We start from the raw sequence: 23,796 nt of genomic DNA on the forward strand, positions 1-23,796 counted from the left end.
GAAAACAATCTGTAAAACCCCTCAATTTTCCACTTAATGAACATACAATTTTGATACTATTCACCTATCAGTGTGCACGAACTGAGTACGTATCATTTATCAAATAAGAGCAGGAGCCTGTAAAGCTTCCTGTCTGCCTTCGGGTTGAGTCAAAATGAATGCAAACAATCACGTGGGACTCAGCCAAGCAGTGACGTTAAATTCTGCTCTGTCAGAAGACAGCATCTGTCAAAGCCCACATTTAAACTGCTGCCTGCCTGTGCAGCAGCTCGAGAACTACGGAATGGATTTTATACACCACAATTCCGAGTTAAAACAGCTCCAAACCATTTCTATTACTGCCTAGCAACAATGAAGGAAGGAGCAGAGGGAGCTCCTATTACCGAAGCCAAGTGAGGCGCTCCCCGCGAACATTTCCAGCAGGAATATGGATCCTGGGGAGAGCAGAGCACAGCCCCGCATTGTCCGAGCCGCGAGGCAGCGGCTGTGAGAGCAGCCCCGGCTCCCGTCCTTTGTCTGCAGCATGAACAGCGAGCCCCGAGCCAAGGACGCCGCCGGCCAGCCGGGAAGGTAACACGGCCACGGACAGACAGATGGACAGAGCGGATTCCGAGCGCGGCGGGCGCAGGAAGCAGGGCTGCTGCTGCTGCTGCTGGGGGATGTGCGCATGGTCGAGAGCATCTTTTTTGCTGAAGTGATGGCGTGCCCAAACTATTTTCTGTGGGTATAATCCTGCACCATAAATGGCCTGACCAAGGAAGGTATGTCAAACCCTTGTGTGTGATATTCGTTCGCTTGTCTGTTACCTTTTCGACCATTGCAGATAATGATCGCTCCTAATTTGCAGAGCCCTGAGATAACAGCGTCTCGGAGCAGGGAGAAAGAATTCTAGCAGGTTTTGCTCTCCCCCAGCACAATGTCACTCCCTTCCACTGACTAAATGCGGTGCTCACAGTCTGCCAAGGCTGCTGTGGCTGGAGAGGAAGGATTAAAGGGATAATGGAGTTCCCGTAATGATTGCTTTTAACTGAGAAATTAAAAACTCAAACCCCTCCAATACAGAAAAACCAGTTAGAAATCCTCTCGAACTAGGTCAGAATTAATCCTAATCTGAAGTAATCTTAAAGCATGGTAAAATGGCCATAATGTGACATATCGAGAGCACTGAACCATCAAAACAGACCACACAGTCAAAAGACATTATCTTAGAAGTCCCCTCAGCCCTTTTTACACTTGCTTTTCTGCCCCCCAAACAAAAGCAAAATGTCACAAGGGCACTAGCAGCCAAGCAGAAATTGGGAGCGTGCTAAAGACTGGGCATGATTTAAACCATCAGCAGTGCAATCAGGCACCACGATTTACAAGTAACATCAGGCTCCCTGACATCCCAAAAGGAAACCTTCAAACACTGCACACTCAAAATGGTAAGCACGTAACTTATCTCCTGCCATCACTGCAATTTCTGTTTAATATTAAAACATTGACTGTTTAACTTGGATTGTAAAATGACATTCCATCTAATTGCCATTCATTCCTATTTTTTGTTGAAATTTAAATACTTTGTCACTCGTGACAAAAGGAAAGGTGAATATTTGCAAGACAAATTTAAGACCTAAATCTATAGCAATTCAATACACCACATAAAGAAAGTGCTTATCTGCAGAATCTTCCAATAAGCTGTAATAAATCATTACATGTCAATATAAATGTGCTTTCTTTGCCCAAGGCAATGCCAACATGAAACAAAACAGCTGGAAGGAGTTCACAAAGCAAGGGATGCAGCATACATCAGACACCAGTTTCAAATCAGTTTTAAGACATTTAGAATATAAAGTCACTTGAGAGAACTTTTAAAACAACAACAAAAAATGTATCTTTAGGCAACACTCCAGGAGAAGCACACCTGGTTAATGTAAGACATTGGTATCAGGCATTTAAAAAGCTGCACATCAAACCTTATCCCAAATACTGTTTTGTGCAGAAGATTAATGGAGCTCATAAGGGAAGCCAGGCACATTAAATGAGGCCCAATATGCAACTGCTGTTCATCAGAATACAGACTCTGGCTGCCTTTTGAACTCTTCTCTCTAATTTAAGAGTTTGCCCACACAGCTAATCAAAATATGAAAATCCAAGACGTGTGAATAGGAAGTCGAATGCTTCAATTTTCAAAGCTGTAATTATAGAGCAGAACTGCAAGTACCAGGAACCAAAACACCAGCAGAGCACAGACCACAAATAAAAATTCAAGAGGCATTCACAGTTTATGTATTTGGCATTTGATAATGCATCAGTGACTGCACTGCCAGGTGCCAAAAATGAAGCAGCATTATCACAAATAACATCTCCAAAATGCAGTTACATGCTACAACACACTCCCCGAGGACAAGGTGAGTGTTGTAGAGACCCTCTGCTGTACTTAGGTTTTCTTATCTACTGTCAATAGTTGGTGCCTACTCATAACCATTCTGTCAAATGGAATTTTAAGTATTTGGGCAAAAAAAACCTAATGCTCTAACCCTAATTAAATAAGAGAAAATAATATTTTTATTATAGAACTAGATGGTTGGTTTAATATCTATTGACAGTTTTATACATTGTTTTTAAACAAGACACCCTAGCATGTAGTATTTTTTCCAAAGGGGCCATTGTTGTTGCTGTCTTTTCAATGCTTAACACCTCACTTTATATTTTGAAATGTTTCACACACAACTGGAAAGAAAATCAGCCCACGTTATTTGGGTTTTTCCAGTCAATAGCTCTATGAAGCTGAAATACAAATGTGGGTGCTTTCCCTATTCACGAAATGCCTTTTTAAAGAGCAAACAGAGACAGATTTTCTAAGGCACTCCTACCTTGAAAAATCAAACAACTACATAAAAAAATATCAAGGAAATATGACTCTCTTAAAATGTCTTCTGTTCCTCACTGTAAAACTTATTTTCATATGCATTATGTAAGCATGCAGCCTAATAAAGAAAGGATTTGGCGATTGGAAATGCCTGTGCTGGGACATCGGTGCATCAGGGAGAAACAGCACCTGCAAACCCCTGTCAGTTTACACAAATATTTATATAACTTAAGATTCTCACTTTTGCCTCTTGCCTTATCCAAGTAGGTGCTCATCAAAACACTACCTCAGATTAAACAAAGATTAGTAGTGCAGTGCACTTTTTGATTAAGTATTTCCACCTAATGACTGTAGTTTTATTAGTGGAACAATTCAGTGTGACAAAATAAATCTGAGTTCTAGCTGCTGCTCCACAGTGGTGAAATTCTGGGTTTGATTTTCTTCTTAAACTGAATGCATGCAATGGAACAATAATTAACCAAACATTCCCACTGTCACCCTCCAATCAAACAATGAACTGCCGTGACATCGGGGTTATCCTTTGAAGTGACATTTCTGTTTGCTTATACACAGATATTCCCCAATAGCTCAGCGTTCTTCTCCAACTCACTGCACACTGCAGACAAACTAACAATTATGAGTTCTGAGGGGAAGCTTCTGTTTCTCCAGCAGGGAAAAGCAGGTGCAAATGGTCACATAAACACGAGTCTCATACGTTTGGAGCTTATTTTCTTTTACATAAAAACAATATTCAGGTAAAAGCAGCACAAGCATGGAGTATCAGATTAATTCCTGTACTAGTTTAGACACAAGGGTTTATGATTTTTACAGACACACCTGAGTCTCCGGGAAGCGGCATCAGCCCCGAACAGCTAAATAAGAAAATCAGATTTTAAAGCCAAAGGCACGAAGGCCGCCGGAGCGCCCTGGGCCTTTCGGCCGCTCCCGCAGGACCCCGGCGCGCCGTCCCGCGTCACACCGGGCGCGCAGCGTCGCCCCCTGGCGGGGTCACGGGCCGAGAGGCGGCTCCCGCTCATCTGGAGGGTGACGGTAAAGATCCCGGCAGTGAGTAAAACAAACATCAGGTGTACCCTCTCCCCACCCTTCTGAAACACAAATATTCCCTTTGGTGAACAGGGCAACTCAATGTTGCATCACACACATACAGCTTAATACCCTATTATTCGATTGACATCTCAAATTACTCTCTTACGGCGAGTTAAACTCTGTAATTTCCCATGTAACATATCACTTGGTTTTTAAATGCACAAATTAGTCCAAATATTGGTTTAAGAAGATAGCAAAGCAATTAATAAATCGCATATTTCTATTAGGAACAGCATTTTCTATGGACTCTTGTTCAACTGTCATCCTTTTTTCCTATACAAGCCCCTAGGGCCCAGGAATAAATTAGAGCAAATTGAAAATCACAAACGAATTGCTATTGTACAGTGAAAGTTCATTTACAAGATGATGTGATTGCATTGAGTCAGAGAGGAGCAGAGGGTGGAGCTTCCTCAGTTGGTGCTGAGTGGCTGAAGTATATAATAGATCGTTGAGCAGGTGTGCCGAGTGCATTGCGAGTCAGAGAGGAGCAGAGGGTGGAGCTTCCTCAGTTGCTGCTGAGTAGCTGATCATAAGAGGTGTCTGGGGAGCGCGGCGACCCGGAGTGGGCAAAAAGGGTTGTGGTGAGTCTATGGGGAGTATACAAGGCAGTTCGCGCAGGCAGGTCAAGAAGGCAGGGTTGCCAGCTTTCTTGCTAGTAAGGAGTGCTCTGTATTGTTTGAGGTCTTTCTGCTGCCTGGTTATTTTTGAGGTGTTTGTCAGTAATGGTTTCTACACGGTCAAAAGCTGTGGCTGGTATAAGTGACCAAGTCAGGCCCTCCAAAAAGGATGTGGCTGTACAGACCCATCCATGTCCAGAGTGTTTGAGCTTATCAGTGGCATCAGGGAGTGTTGTGGAGGAGTCCTGCCTGCGCTGTGAACAAGTGAATGACCTCCGTTCACTGGTGGCTTATCTTAGGGACGAAGTCGAAAGGTTAAGGAGTATCAGGCAAAGTGAAAGGGAAATAGACTGGTGGAGTTCAGCCCTACCTTCTTTAAGGGAGGCTTCTGACCAAGAGACTGAGGACTTATATGCTTCCCGCTCTCAGGTAACAGAAGGACACCTGGTAGATGAAGAGGAGTGGAAACGGGTCCCCATTCGGGGAGGTAATAGCAAAAAGTCCTCCCCCTCCCCATCATCCAGCCAAGTACCACTTCAGAATAGGTATGAGATCCTGGATAGAGAGACCCAACTAGATGATTTAGGAGAGAATTGCCTGCCCAGTAAACCCCCCAGTTGTGATTCATCTGCAAGACGGATCACTACCTCTGGCATCAAGAAGAAAAGAAGGGTAATCATAGTAGGTGATTCCCTCCTGAAGGGAACTGAGGGCCCCATCTGTCGACCAGACCCATCCCACAGGGAAGTCTGTTGCCTCCCTGGGGCCCGGGTACAAAATATCACTGGAATCATCTACCCAGGGAGGTGGTAGAGTCACCATCCCTTGAAGAGTTTAAAAAAAGACTGGATGTGGCACTTGGTGCCATGATCTAGTTGAGGTGTTAGAACATGGGTTGGACTTGATGATCTTAAAGGTCTCTTCCAACCTAGAATTTCTGTGATTCTGTGATCAGCTTTTAATATGCAGCATCATGAAGCTGCCATATTGACTCTGCTGCTGAATATGAACAAAAATTTAAGAGAAAATTAAGCACAGACTACTTTGGCACTTTTTCCTACAGCTACAGCTGCTGGTCAGAGTACTTGAAATTTCCAACTGCTATGGGCAGTACTTACATACACTTTTATAGAGGGGGGAAAAACCCAACCCAGTATCATGATCATCAGATAGTTGGCCAGGAACTTAGTCCTGAGCAATTTTATTTCCTGTTAACACGATCACTACCCAAGATCTCTGTCTACTCAACATCAAGAGCTTAATTTGAATTCAGCTGCCTCTGAGGCTGGCACCACAGCCCAGTGCTCCATTCAATGTTTTCCTCCAATGCAGAGTAGAAGGTTAAAGGTGCCTGAGAAGTGACCAGGAACGTTATCCTGCACTAGCATCTGAGGGCTGTGCAGTGAGGTTACTGGACCCTGAAAATGAATTTTGACAGGTGCATCTTCTCAGTGCCCTTCCTTGCACAGTGGGGCTGGTGGAGCCACGCCAGGCAGTGTCCTGTGACTAACACAGCTCTGCCATCGCCGTCTGTCCCACCACCAGGCACGGCTGTCTGCAAAAAGGGCTGGAAAACTGTCAGCCACCCTAGCCTCTGCATGTCAAATCAATTTTAATTAATGCCATTAAACCTTCCATCTGCCAGCAAGGCTTTCTCATTCAGTCCTTCTCAAACACTCTACAAGGATTTCACAGCCATGGATATGAAGCTATTTACATCTGCTTCACACTTTTTCCTGCTAACATGATCCATTTTTTTTTTTTGCCTCTTTATCTTTGGTATCCAGGATGTTTGTTGAAACTTTTACCAAGCAAAAAGCATTTTTAAAAGCTAACAAATCAAGTTAAATCATAAAACAAGGTTGGCTTTTAGCCTCAGTCAAATCTTATTTCCATTGACATGGGCTGTTCTTTGAAAAAGTAAATTTAACTCAATTTTATGTTTATATCTAGTTTCTATTTGTAACCGTTTCTATTACGAGCGTGTAAAATGAAAGATTTCTGATTTTTTTTTTTTAATTCTTTGCAGAGCGAGCCATTTGCAGACGATTGCTCAACTCAAAGGAAAATGAATACCAAAGAATAGCAGTGGATTCTAAACCAATTGGAAAAGCCTTTTCCTTGAGCATTGTCTCATATCCCATCACTGGATCCTTACAACATGCTGCAGTGGAGAAGACGGCACTGCTGCTTGGCAAAGATGACCTGGAATACCAAAAGGTCTCTGTTTCGCACCCATCTCATTGGCCTGGTCTCTCTGGTGTTTCTTTTTGCCATGTTTCTGTTCTTTAACCACCACGACTGGCTGCCAGGCAAGGCTGGATTCAGAGAAAACCCCATGTCTTACACCATCCGAGGATTTAGATCTACAAAAAGCGAGACCAACCACAGCTCTCTAAGGAACGTGTGGAGAGATGCTGTGCCTCAGACACTGCGGCCTCCGACAGTCACCAACCCCAACAACACGGATCTGTCCCCACAGGGAGTCACCGGTTTGGAAAACACCCTCAGTGCCAATGGGAGTATTTACAATGAGAAAGGCACTGGGCATCCAACTTCCTATCATTTCAGATATGTCATCAACGAGCCTGACAAGTGCCAGGAAAAAACCCCTTTTCTAATACTGCTCATAGCTGCAGAGCCAGGCCAGGTGGAGGCCAGACAAGCAATTCGACAGACCTGGGGCAACGAGAGCCTGACACCTGGCATCCAAATCGTGCGGATTTTTTTGTTGGGCTTAAGCACCAAGGTAGATGGATACCTCCAGAGAACCATCCTTGAGGAAAGCAGACAGTACCACGACATCATTCAACAAGAATACTTCGACACCTACTATAATTTAACTATAAAAACTCTGATGGGAATGAACTGGGTTGCAACCTACTGTCCACATGTTCCGTATGTTATGAAAACTGATAGTGATATGTTTGTCAATACTGAGTATTTAATACACAAGCTTCTGAAACCAGAACTTCCTCCGAGGCACAAGTATTTTACAGGTTATTTAATGAGAGGTTATGCACCTAATAGGAACAAGGATAGCAAGTGGTATATGCCACCTGATTTGTATCCAAGTGAACGTTACCCTGTATTTTGCTCTGGAACTGGTTATGTTTTCTCTGGAGACTTAGCAGAAAAGATCTTTAAGGTCTCCTTAAGCATCAGACGTTTACACTTAGAGGACGTGTACGTGGGGATCTGTCTCGCCAAGCTGCGGATTGACCCCATGCCCCCACCCAACGAGTTTGTCTTCAATCACTGGCGAGTTTCTTATTCCAGCTGTAAATACAGCCACCTAATTACCTCCCATCAGTTCCAACCCAGCGAGCTGATCAAATACTGGAACCACCTGCAGCAGAACAAGCACAACGCCTGCGCCAACGCGGCCAAAGACAAGGCCGGCAGGTTCCGCCACCGCAGGCTGCACTGAGGGCCTGCGGCTCGTGTACAGAAACAGGGACACCCAGCAGCCCCAGCTCTGAGCCCAGCACACAGGGCAGGAGGGAAATTATTTTTTTAAGTTAAAAAAAGAAAATTCTAGCTCTTGAATATGATGAAATTATAACCAAACGGTTTTCCCAGCGAATTCGAGATTAATAAAAAAGACAAGATGGCATATAAGGATTTCTGTGTTAACATGCAATAATAAGCATGCACACTTAGGTGGTACAATTGCTGATTCATGTGCCAGTAAAATGTAATTGAGCATATTTTCCACACTAAATTTTTTATTTTAAGGAGTGCATTCATAGCTCCAGTTCTCTTCCATGTAATTTCTTATTATCCAGAACTGCTATAAAATGGAAAATTAAAAACTAAGGAAATGCACAAAGGGCAGATCAGTTTTACCTTCAAATACCACATGACAATTATTATACAACTTTAATGTATCACACATTTAGCAATGTCACGACTTAGTAAGACATACCAATAAATTCTAAAGCACTAAGAATGTACTCCCTTGAAGTAGGTCCAGTTTTCAAAAGTTTGCTTATTTGGTTTGGACGGAGAGATAAATGAAATCAATGTTGCAAAGCTGCTTTGTACATTGCCGTCAGAAATGCAAGTGGTGTTCTGGATGCAACTTTCAGTCCACAAAGAGCTGACTGAAAGTTACTCCATTCTCTAGAAATAACAAGACAAGCTCCTAAGATCTGGTGCCAAGTAACATTGATTCCACTTGGAACCTTCATGCAAATTCATTGGATCTGCTATTAATTTCCCTACGTAACTTCAAGGTAACTCAGAGGCTGATGAGAAATGTAAAACATAAGTTCCAGTCTTGCACCATTCTTGACAAAATTTTTTGCAAAGCAGGAGAAAATTAATCAAACATGTTGTTTTGCTCTTTCCTGTCTGACAAAAAGCAAGGCTCAGCCAAGTGAAAGCACATCTGCTGGAGAAAATTAAGCCCTACGCCTGAGTTTATAGGTGGGGAAAACTAGATCACAATAAGATTGAGAGTTCCAGCCAACAAGATGGGCAGAAACAAAGCCTAAGCAATTTAAAGTCACAACACGTATCACTGAAAATAATTTGAGAGAATTGGGTTAAATCTATTTACAGGTTTGCAGTTTTCTAACAAACAGAACTTTTAAAGCTTATTTTCCAGCTGTTACAGCAGAGTTGTATCAAATTCAGGTTATTACTGCTTGTCACAGTGCCAGGGTAAGCAATACCCACCTCTGATCATCAGCAAATGATCAAACTGCAATTAGTTTTCTGTTTGACTGGGACTTATTAATTGGAGAAAATACAAATATTTGATGTACTTTTATTATTTAATAAAATTGATTATATTTATGGTCTTAAGATTTTACTTTTTCTGGGAAAGCTGCTCAGGAAGAAAGAAATTTCTAACTTTAGCATTACTAGATTTTTCTAGTGTTCCCTAGTCCTTGAACCCTGGTTTTCATGCACAGTGCAGAGATCACAGCAGGGTTTTCTCCTTTGTAATGAGAAGACAAATCATAGTACTGACCATTCTCAGCAGCTCTTGGGCTGTCTGTCTGCAGCAACTCTCACATGTGAACAGACTGCAAGGCCCTGGATGCACCTTTGAAGCAATTTCAGCAGGTCCTCTGGAAGGTGGAGATGGGAATTTGCTCAACACCATTTTTTGGTGATCTTCCACTAAATTTTTTCCTCTGTTGTATTTGGGGTGTGCTAATTGTAAATTTCTGCATTTTCATCACACCTGAAGTAATATAAATGTCTGCTTTTGGGGAAAACAAACACCAGTAAAAGCATTAACTCTCTTCTGCAGAGATTTCTCTGACTAAACTGAAAGTTCATACACTGGGTTTACACGATGCCTGCTGGCATTCATGTGAAGAGCTGCCCAGGACAGATGTTTGGGAGTGTGCTCTCAGCCCCCAGGGCAGGTCTCCCCACTCCATGTGCTGCTGGCTCCCAGCTGGAGGCACCTGGCAGAAGGGCACTGGAGCAGGCTCTACCCTGCAGTGCTAGCTCCAGACCCCAGAGTGGGTGTGGGAACCAGCTGCTGAGGAACCAGGGGACTGAAGTCTGGAACATGTCCAATGCCATAAGTGGCCCAGGACACACTCCAGCCTCCTGCAGAGGACTTCAGCCTGCTCCCAGCCCTTGGCACTTTCCAGCTCCACTGTGATGCACTTGATTTTACCAACTCTGGCTAGTCCTAAATGCTCTTCTGGCTCCTGGGTGTAGTCCAAGAGGTTAATACTAAACCTTAAATAGTTTGGCACTGGAATCATCAAGTTTGGCAGCCAAACCACCTCTTGGGTGCTGGGCTTTGGAGCTCCAACACGATGTTGATCTGCTCAAGCTTGGCAGAACCACAGCACAGTGCCCATGAGTTCAGCATACCAAACCTCCTGCTACTCACAGGACTAGTGAGGAGCACCAGAATGCTAAATAAAAAGCCATTCTTAATGCCCTTTTAAAGGGTCCAATGTGATTTTTTAAATTTATATTAACGTTTGGGTGTAAGTTGAAACCACTCTATAAATATACTTGAATCCTTATCAAGATGGTCAAAGGCTACTAAAATCATTTGCATCCAAGTACTGTTTTCTTACCCAGTTTGTTGCAAAGCTTTCAGAAACAAAAGGGAATAATTTTGTATGATGAAATATGCAATTACAGAATGAACACTCTACATTCTTTTCTCTGAATGTTTTACTGTTTTCTAGCTTGTGTTTAAGCTATTTGCTCACTCTACTAGAATATAAAAACAGTTCATGTTAAAAATAGTGCAATAATTAATTATATCATTAAAAGCTTGGACAAGTTCTCTCACTTCCTTTCCCCATACAGCAAGAAAAAAAAGCATTTTTCATTAGCAACACCACACAAACTTGTAGCTAAAAATTCTAACATGTCTGCAATGCAGTAAAAAAAGATGTAACTATTCATTGAATACAGAAGTACAAGAGTTTGTATAATACTTGCATAAATGTTTTTACTTCTCTGTATGTCTGCTTCAGGTTGAAAACAAATATAAAAAGTCATAATGGCTCAAAAGTTATGATGGGAGAAAAAAATCGTGGCATCCTCAGCACCAATATTCTGGCAAAAAACAAATCTTAGAAAAGTTGGCCTGGTAACAAGAACCAGAAATTGGAATTCCAGCATTTTCCCATATTTATTTAACTTCCAGCTTAACAAAGATTTGCGCCTGGATACTATAGGACCAAAAGGAAGTACTTCAAAAAAAAAGTTGTTATTGAACAACAGAACTGTTCCTTTCATGTCTCCAATCAAATCAGTGGTGTGAGATATTTGCACATCCCACACCCATAGAATAGACAATGCAAAATGTGCAACTACAGTTTTTGGTGCAGCAGAACTGATCCCATCCCCAGTCACTGAGAAATCTTTCATGGGTAAAGTTTGCAGTTGTTCTAAATTTTAAAAATTACATGTCAAGGTACTTCCAAGCATCAGTGGTTGTTCTGCGAGAAAATTCAGTGCCCACTAAGATCTTCACTTAAATTTATAAACTTAAATTATGGGATGGCAGTGATCTAGAAGAGATGAGACAGACTGCTTTTCAGGTTAACCTTACTAAAACAGCAATTTAGAACCTGCTTTTCTTTGCAGTGCAGTGATATTAAACGTGTCAGTCCTCATTTACAAAATATTTTCAGAATATATCAACATGTTAAGACATGCATTAACTCTCTCCAAGCCCAGGCTAAATCAGGCACTGGAGGGGAGGGAAGCACCTAAAGGCCATTACTTTAGACTGCCTCCCTCTTCCCACTTATTTTCCTGATGTGTTAACACAGTCCCTAATCACACATCAATCTAAAATACCTACATAATCCCACAGGGCAAGAAAACCTTTTCCCTTGAAGGAATGCTCATTGCAATGCATGGAAACTTCCCAGGAGGAAATGAAAGGGAGGGGAAAGATGCTAATATAGGAGCTCCTGCTTCTTCCATTTGTGCTTCTGGAAAGAACAGGCTTGTAACTGATTTGCAAAAACATCACTTGTTGTTGCCATATTTTCCCAATTTCAGATGCTATTTCTCAATCCCTCTTTTGCTGTCAAATAGCACAAATAAGCAAATATTGGACAATCACTCAGTTACACTGTGAGAACTGCACCTCTCAGTGAAAAGCATTATTGTCCTTTTCATTTCAGATTGTCCTTCCAGAGCAGGATGTGACTCGGGGCACAGTATCACCCCCCTTGCTGAGCACATGTACTGGACATGGCACTGGCTGTTCTCCCTGCAGATCTCATCTCCAGCACACCCAGCCCTGCCTCCCCTTCCCCAGCCAGTCTAGGGGCAGCCCCAGGGAAGGAGGGAGGCAGGGGAGCAGCATGACCAGCTCTGAAATGCTGCACTGTGCAAATGTAGGTCAGCAAGGACAGGACATGGGCTCTGCTTTGTACCAAGAGTGCAGGCAAAGGCTTTCCAGGGCAGGAGGCTGGGAGAGGGCTCTGGAAAACAACTTCTTGCAGCACGTCAGTGAAAAAGGAGCTTGAATGTCAGAAAACAGAAGAGTGAAACTAAAAATGCACAGCTGATCAACACCACACAGGTTGGAAACACAGGGCAGGCTCAGTGGCAGAGAAAAGCATTACAAAAGTGAGGCCAAATGAGAAAGCAGCATCTGGAATTCTAGTCATAAGTGTCCACACTTCTGCACTTAGGGAAGATTTACATATGAGGTAAATCCATTCTTCTAACAAAACATTTCATTTGTGACTGCAGTGTGTGTGGTTTCTTAAAGCCCAAACCAAATTCCAAGTCATGACACCATGGCATGAACAGCAGGTCAGTAACTCCACAGAGAGTACTTTACACAAAGTACATGGCAAACCAAGAGCAAAGCAAATGAGATCACTTGTGCCTAGGATTTGTATTTCATCTTCACATAAAGAGTTAAATTGAGCCTTCATTTGTTCCAGCTCAAAAGAAACAGAGCCTGCTACATTATGGTACCTTCTTTTCACAGTTAAAAGACTGCAAAGGAATTTAACTGAATATGGGATATGGATGAACATTACCACGTTGCTTTTCTGATATTGCCATGGCAACAGCTACAAGAGCTCTCTTAAGCATTTAAACCTGACAGTTTTCCTGATAACACTAACTGAATGATAGTTATGATGCATTTTGGTTCATGAGCTAACTGCTCTATAACCACAGGGTGTGAACCATTCCCTTCACTTTTCTCAAAACTGTGCTTTCGGTCAAAAGGTTCTGACCAAGACAGTAACCTTGAATTACCACTCAAAAAAAAAAAAAGTCCCCCCAGCCAGGGAGTGCTGGTGGCTTAAAGCTTTATGTACTCTCAAAGGTTTCCATGTGAATGTTTAAGTTGAGCAGTGTCCGGGGTGGAGAAGTCAAGGCTGCTAAAATCTTTGATGGGATTTTTCTCAGAGGGCTTTCATTAGCCTGGCAAGGCTGGAGGAAAAAACCCACTTTCTGAAGGGTGGAGTGACTTGTTGCTGACCTTCAAGATGTCATTTGCTGAAGCAAAGAGGAGGAGGGAAAAACTGGTGTTTCTATACAATCTCTATCAGTTTGTAACCACTACACACTTTTTTAAATAACAAAACACTGCAAGCTGTTGTACCTCAGTGAGGCCAAAGGGCACTGAGGAATCCACAGTGTGCTCTGAGGACAAGGGCATCACAGAAACGCCTCCACCTCCTATTAGCCCATTTAGCTTTAGCTAATAATAAGTGGCATTTCAACTGTTTAATAGGAATATTCTGTGAACCACTCACTCTGATCCCCCAGATGCTCAGTGTGGGCATAATGGAGAAGTCTCTTTTTCTTTACCTCATTAAAAAGTGAAGTGTGTGAAACATGTTTGTCATCCTAACATTTTAAGGATACCAGCTTTGATAATGTCTTGCAATGTATTCAACTAAAAAAGATTAAGATACTGGAAACAGTGTGAAATCTTTAAAAATTTCCCAAGATGACAAAAAATCAGATTTCACAAGAAAAAGTCATGCTTGCAAAGATCTAAGAGAGAAATATTTTCAACACAAAAAAAATCTTCAGAAGGTAAAGTACTCCCAGTTCTTTTGCTGTTAACACTTCTTAAAGTTTTATACGAAATTAAAAATTAAAAACATCCATGCCATCCTAAAACCACCAAATCCCTTCACGCTTTTGAAAAACCACAACCTCACCACATCTTTTCTTCTGGAAAGGCCAAAGTGCTCCCACATCTCAATCAGGCTCAAAGTGTATAACGAGAAAAACCAACTGCCACAAGAAATCCTTTGTTAATAAAATACCAGACAAGACACTGAAGGAAACTAAAACCTTCCTCACTGCCTTTCCTAAATATTTAACATACCCTGCATAAGAACTATTTTGAGAATACGAATAACATACAATCTTGCAGGTTTCATTCAGGATTTGTGTCACTGTCATCACTTTCAAAAGAAGCATCAATTTACGTCACATTTTCAACCTGTTTTGCCCCAACATCCAGGTTGATACAAGATGACAAAACAAAAAAAGAAACACTGGAAAGTACCATCTGTGACTCAGTCAAAAATTTAGTGCTGCTACTTAATGCAAATGCCAGTCCTTTTATAGGCATTCTTTCAAAGTCCACCTAGACATCGATTTTTGCTGCCATAAAAACTCAGCTCAATTATCCAGCCTTCTGAATGAAGAGAACCAATTTCCCATTGCATCACCTTTAACTAATCTAAAATGTTGTATTTTATTGACTAGGTTTTAGTGCAGAAAAGGATAATATTTTTATGTCCCAAAAATGTACAGAAATGAGACAATTCAGAGGTGCTCTTAATGTTACTCAAGACTCTAAAATAAAGGTAAATAACCCATACATACCTGAGATAACAACTGACACCTCTATTGCTCAAAAAGCAAATTACAAAGCTTGTGCTGTACCTACAGTGAAGTACACCAAAGGGAAAAAGCAAAAACCAACCAATATCCAGCAAACCCCCAGAAATCACCTTATTGTTATATAGAAGTACCTTCAACAGTAAAGTATTTTCAATAACATCTCTATTTATGGCATGACAAAATTCTGTATTCCAAATCTGAAATCATCTTTAAAACCTGATGTAGCAGTTTGCTTTTATTTGATCAAATTTTACATGATTTAACTATTTTGGAAGTTATCCAGATTGAGAAATCTAATATGTTCCATGAATTCTCAAAATGGTAAAAAAAAAATTAGGCAAGAATGATAGATAATCACAATTCTTTTACTTTACTAAAAAATTTTTTTTTCTGAGTTACAAGCTGTAGTCGCTACTGCCTACTATCCAGCTGTGAAATATCCCCTTTTAAAAAAGCATGCAGATCTGTTTGCTACATCCATCAAAGGTATGATTTCTTTTTCTAACCAAAATTCAGTTGAGAAGTGGATGCTGCAAACAACTTTAGATATCCAGCTTTCATTAATGTTAATAAAGGAATGACAGCCCTGTGACAACAGTTTGGAGGCACTAAGCCTGAATGAAATATAATGCTGTCCTAGTCATTAACAAGTGCACTGCCTGGATCCCTCAAACATTTTAATTTTCTTTTTTTCCCCTTCCACCATCTTCATATTTTCCACTAGAAGAAGTTAAGTAATTTGAATGATTTATTGTCCAAATTTCATGCTAGAAGAGCAGAATGGAAAAACTAGAATAAACTACACAATGACATTTCTTCGCTTCCCATCCTCCTATTCATTAAAAAGAATTTACACCCATGAGCACACTTTTGTTAAGTAGCATCTTCTGCACACATTCCATAATTTGAGAGTTTTATGAAACACTACTTGGGCTTTGCCTGTGAGACTTCTTATGACAACCAGTGAAGTATTAATGTTTTACCTCTTCCAATTCTGTAAGAAAAAAAAACCACCTACGAACCTCGTATTATTTTTTTTTCATTGTAAATATTTTATATGGAATAGAGTGGGTTTTTCCCTCATTTCTTATCACAATATTCTCCTGGACTTATACTATTAGCACCTGAAGCACTGACATAGTCCTTGAATTCATCAGACCCTGATTTACTCATGGAACAGATAAATCACAGCATGTTCATGACACAACAGATGCTCAGGAGCATTAAGTGTTGTTTCCTTTTTCTCACAACAATGGAATTGCAGCAAGCAGTCCCTGGATGATATATCCTGGCTAGACCACAGCATAGTTCTTCTGCTCCAGTTCCAAGTGCAGCCATTTCAGCACACACAGCTATAATCCAGTTTAAATGTAACATAAATTGCAGTTGGACAAGGCTCACACTCTGAAAGGATGCACACTTCTTCCGCAGCTTGTCTGGGCACCCTGTTCCAGTGCCCCACCACCCCCTCAGGGAAGAATTTCTTCCCAACATTTAATTGAAATCTGAATCTCCCCATTTAGTTTATTTCAACTGTTCTCCGTTGTCCTGTCACTGCGTGCCCTTGTCAAAAGGCATTCTCCCTCTCTGAGGAAGGCTGCAGTGGGTCCCCTCGGAGCCCTCTCCTCTGCAGCTGTCAGTCTGTCCTGGAGCAGAGCAGCCCCAGCCCCAGGAGCACCTGCAGGACCGGCTCTGAGAGCCCCAGCCCAGCTGTCCTGTCCTGTGCAGGGCACTGCAGAGCTGGATGGGCCCTGCACGTGGGCTCTCAGGAGGGAACAGTCCCTCCCTTCCCCTCGGCCACCCTGCCTGTGCCACAGCCCAGGATTCAGCTCACCCTCTGGGCTGTCAGTGCACACTGCTGGCTCATGCCCAGCTCTTCATCCACCAGAACCCCCAAGTCCTTGCCTGCAGTCCTTCCCAGCCTGTGGCTGCCCTAGCCCAGTGCAGCACCTTCTGCATTTGCTGAAGGGCCTTGCTGAACCTCATTCTCTTCATCATGTTCAGTTGTGTAACCCAAGGTGCTGGACAATTTCCTTTTTGTGGTTTTGGTTTTTTTTGGTGACACTTTAAGACTTGAGCAAAAATAGCTTTACATATTTGCTGAACATATTTCACACTGGCTTTGTCAGTTACTTGAAGTGAAAAATGATGACAATGAGATGTGTTGCCATAGGAAAAAAAAAAATTAAAAGGCTGCCTCCCACCACAGCCACCTAAATTATTTGGCATTTCATTTGTTTCAGTGGCCAATACAGATAAGAATTTGTTTGTCCCTGGATTTGGGAAGGCAAAAAAAACCAAAAAAAACCCCAACTGTCAATAAAGCTAATAAAGCTTTTTTTTCTTGTTGTCCTATTTCTCTTTTACAACTACCTCTTCACAGCTAGAGGTTTTCTCAACTTATCAGATATGCTGTAACCCACTAGAAGCAAGTCTTCACAAGATGCAATATGAAAAATGAAGTATTTTCTGTACAAACCCTATAACAATCTCCCTCCTCATCCAAACACCTCAAAAACACATTAAACATTCATTCTCAGAGAAACTTCTAACTAGTCCTTCTGAACAAATGAACACCAACTCCTTAAAATCCAGTGACTCCCAGAGATGGCACAAACCTGTCTGTTTCTAATAAATACCAAATTACAGTTTCTGAATTTTCTATAGAACATTTTCTAAGCTTACTAATAACACTTGGTCCTTTAGAGAACTCATCATATATTGCAGATCAACTCTTAACAGTGGCATCAGATTATATTAGATCAAATTAAAGTTACTTGTTTCAAAAAAACCTAAATATAAATAAATGTTGATTAGGATCTGTTACTACCAATACTCTCTCCCCAAGCAGTTGGTAAAATTTAGCCAATGAGTCACAAAAATATTACCCAAGTTTCCCCATTTACTGATAAATATAAGGCCAATATATTTTACTGAAAAATATACAGAGATTCAGCTATAGGGACGTTGTAACCTAGGACTCTACCATCCTCCACACATGGAGGATGGGAGCAGAGATTATCAGTACATTTATTCGGCTGCTGCTAACTGCACTAAATGGAAAATATTTTTAAAACCCAATAGAAATCCTTTAGAATAATGGACAGTAATTACAAACATTGGAAGTTGTGACACTTGAGTAAGTATTGCACAGTACATCTCTTTCTATTAAACAGGGAGATAAAAGATGCAAAACCCACAAACTCATACTTCAGGGGAAATACACAGGCAGGACAAGCACTTAAAAGAGAAAATATTCTGCCCTAAAGAGCTTATGGAAGTAAAAAAGTGGACAAATTTTTAAGTGGTAGGCTTCAATTCATCAGTTTAAGTACTGGAAATGAGTTTTTTTTCTTGTGTAATGACAATTGAGGTAAAGTGTGAAAGCACTGACTATGGCCAAAAATAAACAGCCTATTAAGCATCCACAGCAATTTAATTTCCTATTCCTTTCTCAACTTAAATACCTCAAACATAAAACTGAAAGCAAAACAAATTACCCTTGTGCTTGCCAACCAAAATAAAACCCAAAGTTAAAAATACCTTTACAATCTTTAACTCTCTCTATAAATACACACAAAACAAGTGCATTCTGGAAAACTTAGAAGGTTTTGAATTTCCTGCTGGATGTCCATCTAGAGGATCCTGAACTGTGCCTTGTGGAAAACATGCAGGCTCTGCAGGGTAGTTAATAAACACATGGCTCTGTGTAACCCAGCCATCAGTGGCTGCAGTGAAGCGCAGCAAGTGAATTTTATTTGTGCTCCTGGTGCAGATCACAGCTGTAATCCCATATAGGCTACACACAGCCCTAAGGAATGGGACCCCAGCAAGCAGAGGAACAGCAATCACAGTCTGGGGAAGCTGCTCCCAAACTTCATGGGAGAACAAAGATCTGAAGGTTTATCAAGATTCAAGGAAAGGTGAGAAGTCAAAACAGATTAATTTAAATGCACTGAATTCCCATGTGAGCTTTCCAATGCAGGAGTAAATTGGCCTTCACTCACTGTAAAGCAAGGAAATTAAACTACATACAGCTCACTAAATTAATTTTATTCCTAAAGACATCACCAGCCAATGGCAATTTAATGCATTATAACTTATGAATGTTGATGTTGAACACTTTGGTAATTTGCTTTAATTTGCTTGAGTGCCTTGATCTAGATATAGCCTTAAGGAAAACTTGTATATTGCCATTTTAGATTGCATCATCCATTGTATTAAGGAGAAAAGGTTGATTGTGAATGGCAGAACTATGAAGTACTTGCTTTAACAGGAAAACACAGACCATTATTGAAGCCTCTTAACTTCCTAATGACTCCCAGCCATGCTCAGGTGGCAGCAGCTCTACCCTGCAAAGTCCTGATGCGTTTCATTACAAATGAAATATGAATTAAGATTTTAACCCATTGAAACAAATCCCGCTTTGGGGAGCTCAGGTGCTACAACAGAACTCAGGGAGGAATTTCCACAAGGTCTTCAAGGCCCTGAAGGGCACTGACTGACAGAGACACTACCAGGAAGAACCACGGTCATGTTTCAGACATGGGGAAGGCTTTTTTCACCCCACAGCTTTACACAGCTATTTTTTTTATAATTGCATTTTGTGTGAGCACAAAGGCACCTCCAGAAACCTATTTATTTGTCACAAAATCCCTTAACAAGCCTGGAAACCAGGAGGATGCAGAGATGAGAAAGCAAGTAACTTGTCATTTTAAATTATTTTATAGCTCCCAGGACAGCACCAGGCTGGAGGCCGCCACAGAGAGATGAGACTCCAGGGGGTAAGAATCAGTTAATTCCAGGAAGAGAATTCTGCTAAAGCACACAGGGTCCACCATGAGTTCCTCCAACAGGAGCTTGGTCATAAGGAGTAAGCCAGACTGCAGCCAGGGCTTTATCAACAGAAAATAAAAATACTAGAATATTAAGCAAAAGAACTGAAAACTAATTAAACTATGTAAAATTAACTGAGATATAAATAACGTAAGAAAACTCTGAGTTTTAAACATCTAAAAGTGAAAAACAAAGAAGTAAAAAGCAAATAAAATTCACAGTAACACCTACATTTATCCTGAAGCATAACAGATTCACTACAAATCAGTGTTGGAGTAAATGAACTGCTAATACATAAACCCAGAATACATCTTTACTTTTCCAGCAAGATAATGTCAAGAGCACATGAAATGTATTACAGAAAGGTATAAATGCCTTTCTGCAATTTAACTAGAAGCAAAACATTCCCTCCCACCACCATTATCTTCAGACTTGCCAGAGAAGCTCATGCTACTTCCTTCACCCCTGAGAAAATCAAACATCTGCCCACCCCATCAGCTTTTAATCTTCTTACGGACAGAATTAATTTAGCTTCCTTCTGGGGAATGTGGTGGGAGAGAAAACTGGCCAGGCTTATTTGAGCCAAAGTCAGTCTTTTGTTTAAAGGAGAAAAAAGAAAGAGAGAGGGGAGGAGAGGGAAAAAAATCATCATAAGCTGTGAGCTCTCTTTAGTTATGCCACATTTATTAAGTATCAATACATTCCTATGCATTTCACCACAGTTTAAATATGACTTCATTAAAGAAACACCACTTTACTGAACATATGGCAGAAACTCCCTGAAGCATGCCAAAGATTAAATGTCAGGTTAATCAATCACTTCCACTCCACTTAGGAGAGGCATCAGAAAAAGATACATTATTTCCTTAAAGGTATGGTTTTTACTCATAACTGAAAACTTTCACAAATATTAGTACACTAATATTAGTAACACTATCCTAGTGTTTAACTTTAATCCATTCTGGATCTTAACCTGGAGGATGTTGAGTATTTATTACCTTTTATATTCTATTTCTCCCAGCTCCATATAAAGGAGTAATAAAATAATAGTTGAAAATATTTTCTGTGTGCTGCAAATTTCCACCTATAAAATGTTCCCTGCATATGGATTACTGTTATGGTACTCATTCTTTGAAATTATCTAATACCCACATTCATATTTCAAAGGCTTACAATTGAGTGTTTGGCATTACAAGCCATGTGCAGGCAGCTTTCCAGAGAAGAAAATAAAAGGACATTAAGAGTCTTGCTGAGCCCTGCCAGGGGAAGGAATATAAGAGACATACTGAATCTGTGGTTTTGTTGTGCACTACAATAGCACACATATGCAAGCTACCCATATTAAATATTTAGCTCACCTTGGGTGAGCCAACTGCCTGATTAGGCACTTTCATTATTCTGAATGGGAACTGTAACAAACCTGCAAAAACAGTTTTCCAAAGATTTCAGCTATGAACAAGGAAGTTGATTTACTTACTACAACTTCACCTTTGAAATCTGAGCCAGCTATAAACCCACGCTTTAAAATCAGATGTAAAATTCAGGCAATTCAGAGTCCCTTTCGATTTTAATTTCTAATACAGCATTAAAATCCATTTAGGATTTTAATATGTATTTTACTACTTTAATCTGCATTTCACCTGCTGTTCATGTCCAGATATTTTTGGAAGCTTTCTCCTGACATTATTTTCCAGATATAATTATACATATGAAAGCTACTATAAAAATCATTATTTGCTACAGCACACATCATCACCCTAAAACAGAATGGCTTTTATAGACCCAGATGAGGTAGCTGCATATGTTCTGTTTATTTTAATATATTCTCTGTATTATTAGCTACAAAATATTTGTCTTACATCATTATAAAGCCCTTTCCATCGACAGGTCTTTTGTTAGTTAGCAACCATGATAAAACACAATCAGGCAGGCTTATCTGCTTTACTGATGACTGTTTTCCATTTTTATTTCAGTTATATGTAAATCTGTTTGCCTGATTTACACCAAAGGTAATTGGGAAGCGGGGCTGATGGACAGTGCTGCATAATAGCAGCACCCTCAAATCTCCTGTGCTAAAGCAAAAGCAGAGTTGCTTTTTTCCCCACCTCAGCAAACCCCACCTCTTCTCAGTCTGCTTCAGTAACACTCCCTCCCTTCTCCCACAGTACGGTTCCAAACTACTTCCCAATTTCAATAAAACCTGGAGAAAAGTTATTGCCTTTGTCAACTTTTATGAAAATTGCTGGCCAGGGAAATTAAACCCTCGAATTACTGCTCCCAGGGAGTGAAAGGCAGGCAGTGCTTTCTCTGTGTCTCCTCAAAACAGCAGCACCAAGCCACCCAAAATCTCCCATCTGAAACTCAGCAGCTGCACTTCCCTCCAGGCCAAGGAAGGGCACAAGGAGACATCCACCCCATTTGAAGAAACCTAGAATTTTTAACAATATTCTAAATTAAAAGTACTATGAATTTACAGCCAGTAGACTGACAGTTAACTACAAGCAAACTTATCACATCACTACATCACTTTGCTTAGTCACACCAAGTTTTCCTTCGCACTTGAACTGAATTTTAAAAGCACATCTCTTGCTCATGCACAAAACTGACTCATATATCTTCATAGAGAGACAGAAAGGAAGAGATTTAAATTCCAAAAAAGAAGAGATTTAAATTCCAAAAATATATCCTAAGTTTCTTAAAGCAGCAAACCAGCTGAATAGTTGGACTTCCCCAACCTTAATGTGCCAAATGCAATGGAAATGTAAGATGAAATAAAAACGTGCTTTGTTAATATTCACGTTGTATGAAGTCTAACTAAGAGTTTTATAGGTGTGAGGAACAAGTGAGTGGGAAGTGGATTTCACAAAGTATTATCTGAATTGATACTATAATGTTGTTAATAGTAAGATAATGATCTATGTTATAATGTGGTTAATGTTGTTACAATAGCCTAGTTGTGAAATTGGTTTTCATGCGGACAGCATGGTTTGGTGTGCTGCAATGTGGGTTCATGAGTTTGCATTGGACAGACTGTTGCTAGCCAAACTTCTGAGACATAACCTAAAATGAGAACTTCATCCAGTGAGGACCCTGATAACCACAGTGATGAAACCACACTGGTGCCAAAAAGAGTGACACAGGGTGAGACTACGTAAAACCAAAAGTAAATTTGCATAAAGCTGGTGCAATACCACGGGGATAAAAGGCAAAGACACCATTTGAGCACAAGCCTCTGGCATTTTGCCACACTCCCAGCACTGTCCCTTTTGCTTTACTGATTTTTTTTTTGTTCTCCATAAAACTTCTATAACTTGTTCCCACTTGGGGTCTGGGTCACTTTTAACAATAGGCCAGCTAATTAAATGATGTATTTGTAAAAAACACAGCTGTTCTCATAGTTATTTATAAATTTCTTTCAATTTACCAACTGCCTTAGACAGATTTGATGTTTTAAGTACATTGGACAAACCCTCATTATTCAAAACAGTTAAGTACTACAGATGCATAGATCCAAGGTTAGCCTTTTACATTTTAAAAGAAAATAAAAAATGTTTTTCTCTCCAAGAAATTTGCATTTAGGCTACACATTTATTGATTCACAAAGGTAAGGAACTAGATTTCTTTTTACCAGATCACCTTCTTCAGTGTTAAGTCCTATTTGCATGAGGCTTGTGTTACTTAGAAAAGTCCCAAACCAAAAATCTCCAGAAAATCCCACAAGCCTTTTGGGAACAAAGAGGGCCAACAGAGAAAGTGGTGAATGAGAATTAAACCAGCCAATGCATCATTCAGTGCCTGCCCACAGGCACTTGCATACACACACATCTCACCTCAACTCCCTCAGCTCGGCTGAGTTTGAGACGAATCAAGAGCCAGGAGCCACCCTTGCAGCAGCAGTGATGTGAGCGGTGTCAGCACTAGCATATTGCTCAGTGCAAGCACAAATCCAGCTCCAGATGGCAGCCCAGCAGCCCACAGGCACAGGTACACTCCAGGAGGAATGAGCACTGCTGCCCCCATGCCAGGTGAGTGAGCCATAACTAATGC

General features: G+C 40.7%; 2 protein-coding genes across 3 annotated transcripts in view; one reads left to right on the forward strand and one right to left on the reverse strand.

Annotated features, from left to right (window-relative positions):
- CDC73 (cell division cycle 73) overlaps positions 1 to 23,796 on the reverse strand; it is a 102,948-nt gene that overhangs the window by 40,208 nt on the left and 38,944 nt on the right. The window lies entirely within an intron of this gene.
- On the forward strand, positions 181 to 9,387 carry LOC102066662 (beta-1,3-galactosyltransferase 2). 2 transcript variants are annotated; one of them, XM_005487068.4, is made up of 3 exons: positions 181 to 761; positions 3,683 to 3,916; positions 6,605 to 9,387. In XM_005487068.4, exon 3 carries the CDS (start codon positions 6,737 to 6,739, stop codon positions 8,003 to 8,005), a length of 1,269 nt encoding a protein of 422 aa, XP_005487125.1. In that variant the 5' UTR covers positions 181 to 761; positions 3,683 to 3,916; positions 6,605 to 6,736; the 3' UTR covers positions 8,006 to 9,387. The 2 variants fall into 2 exon arrangements, with proteins under 2 accessions (XP_005487125.1, XP_005487124.1); XM_005487067.4 differs by lacking the exon at positions 3,683 to 3,916.

Source organism: Zonotrichia albicollis, chromosome 8, assembly GCF_047830755.1.
Source record: "Zonotrichia albicollis isolate bZonAlb1 chromosome 8, bZonAlb1.hap1, whole genome shotgun sequence".
Classification (NCBI taxonomy): Eukaryota; Metazoa; Chordata; class Aves; order Passeriformes; family Passerellidae; genus Zonotrichia; species Zonotrichia albicollis.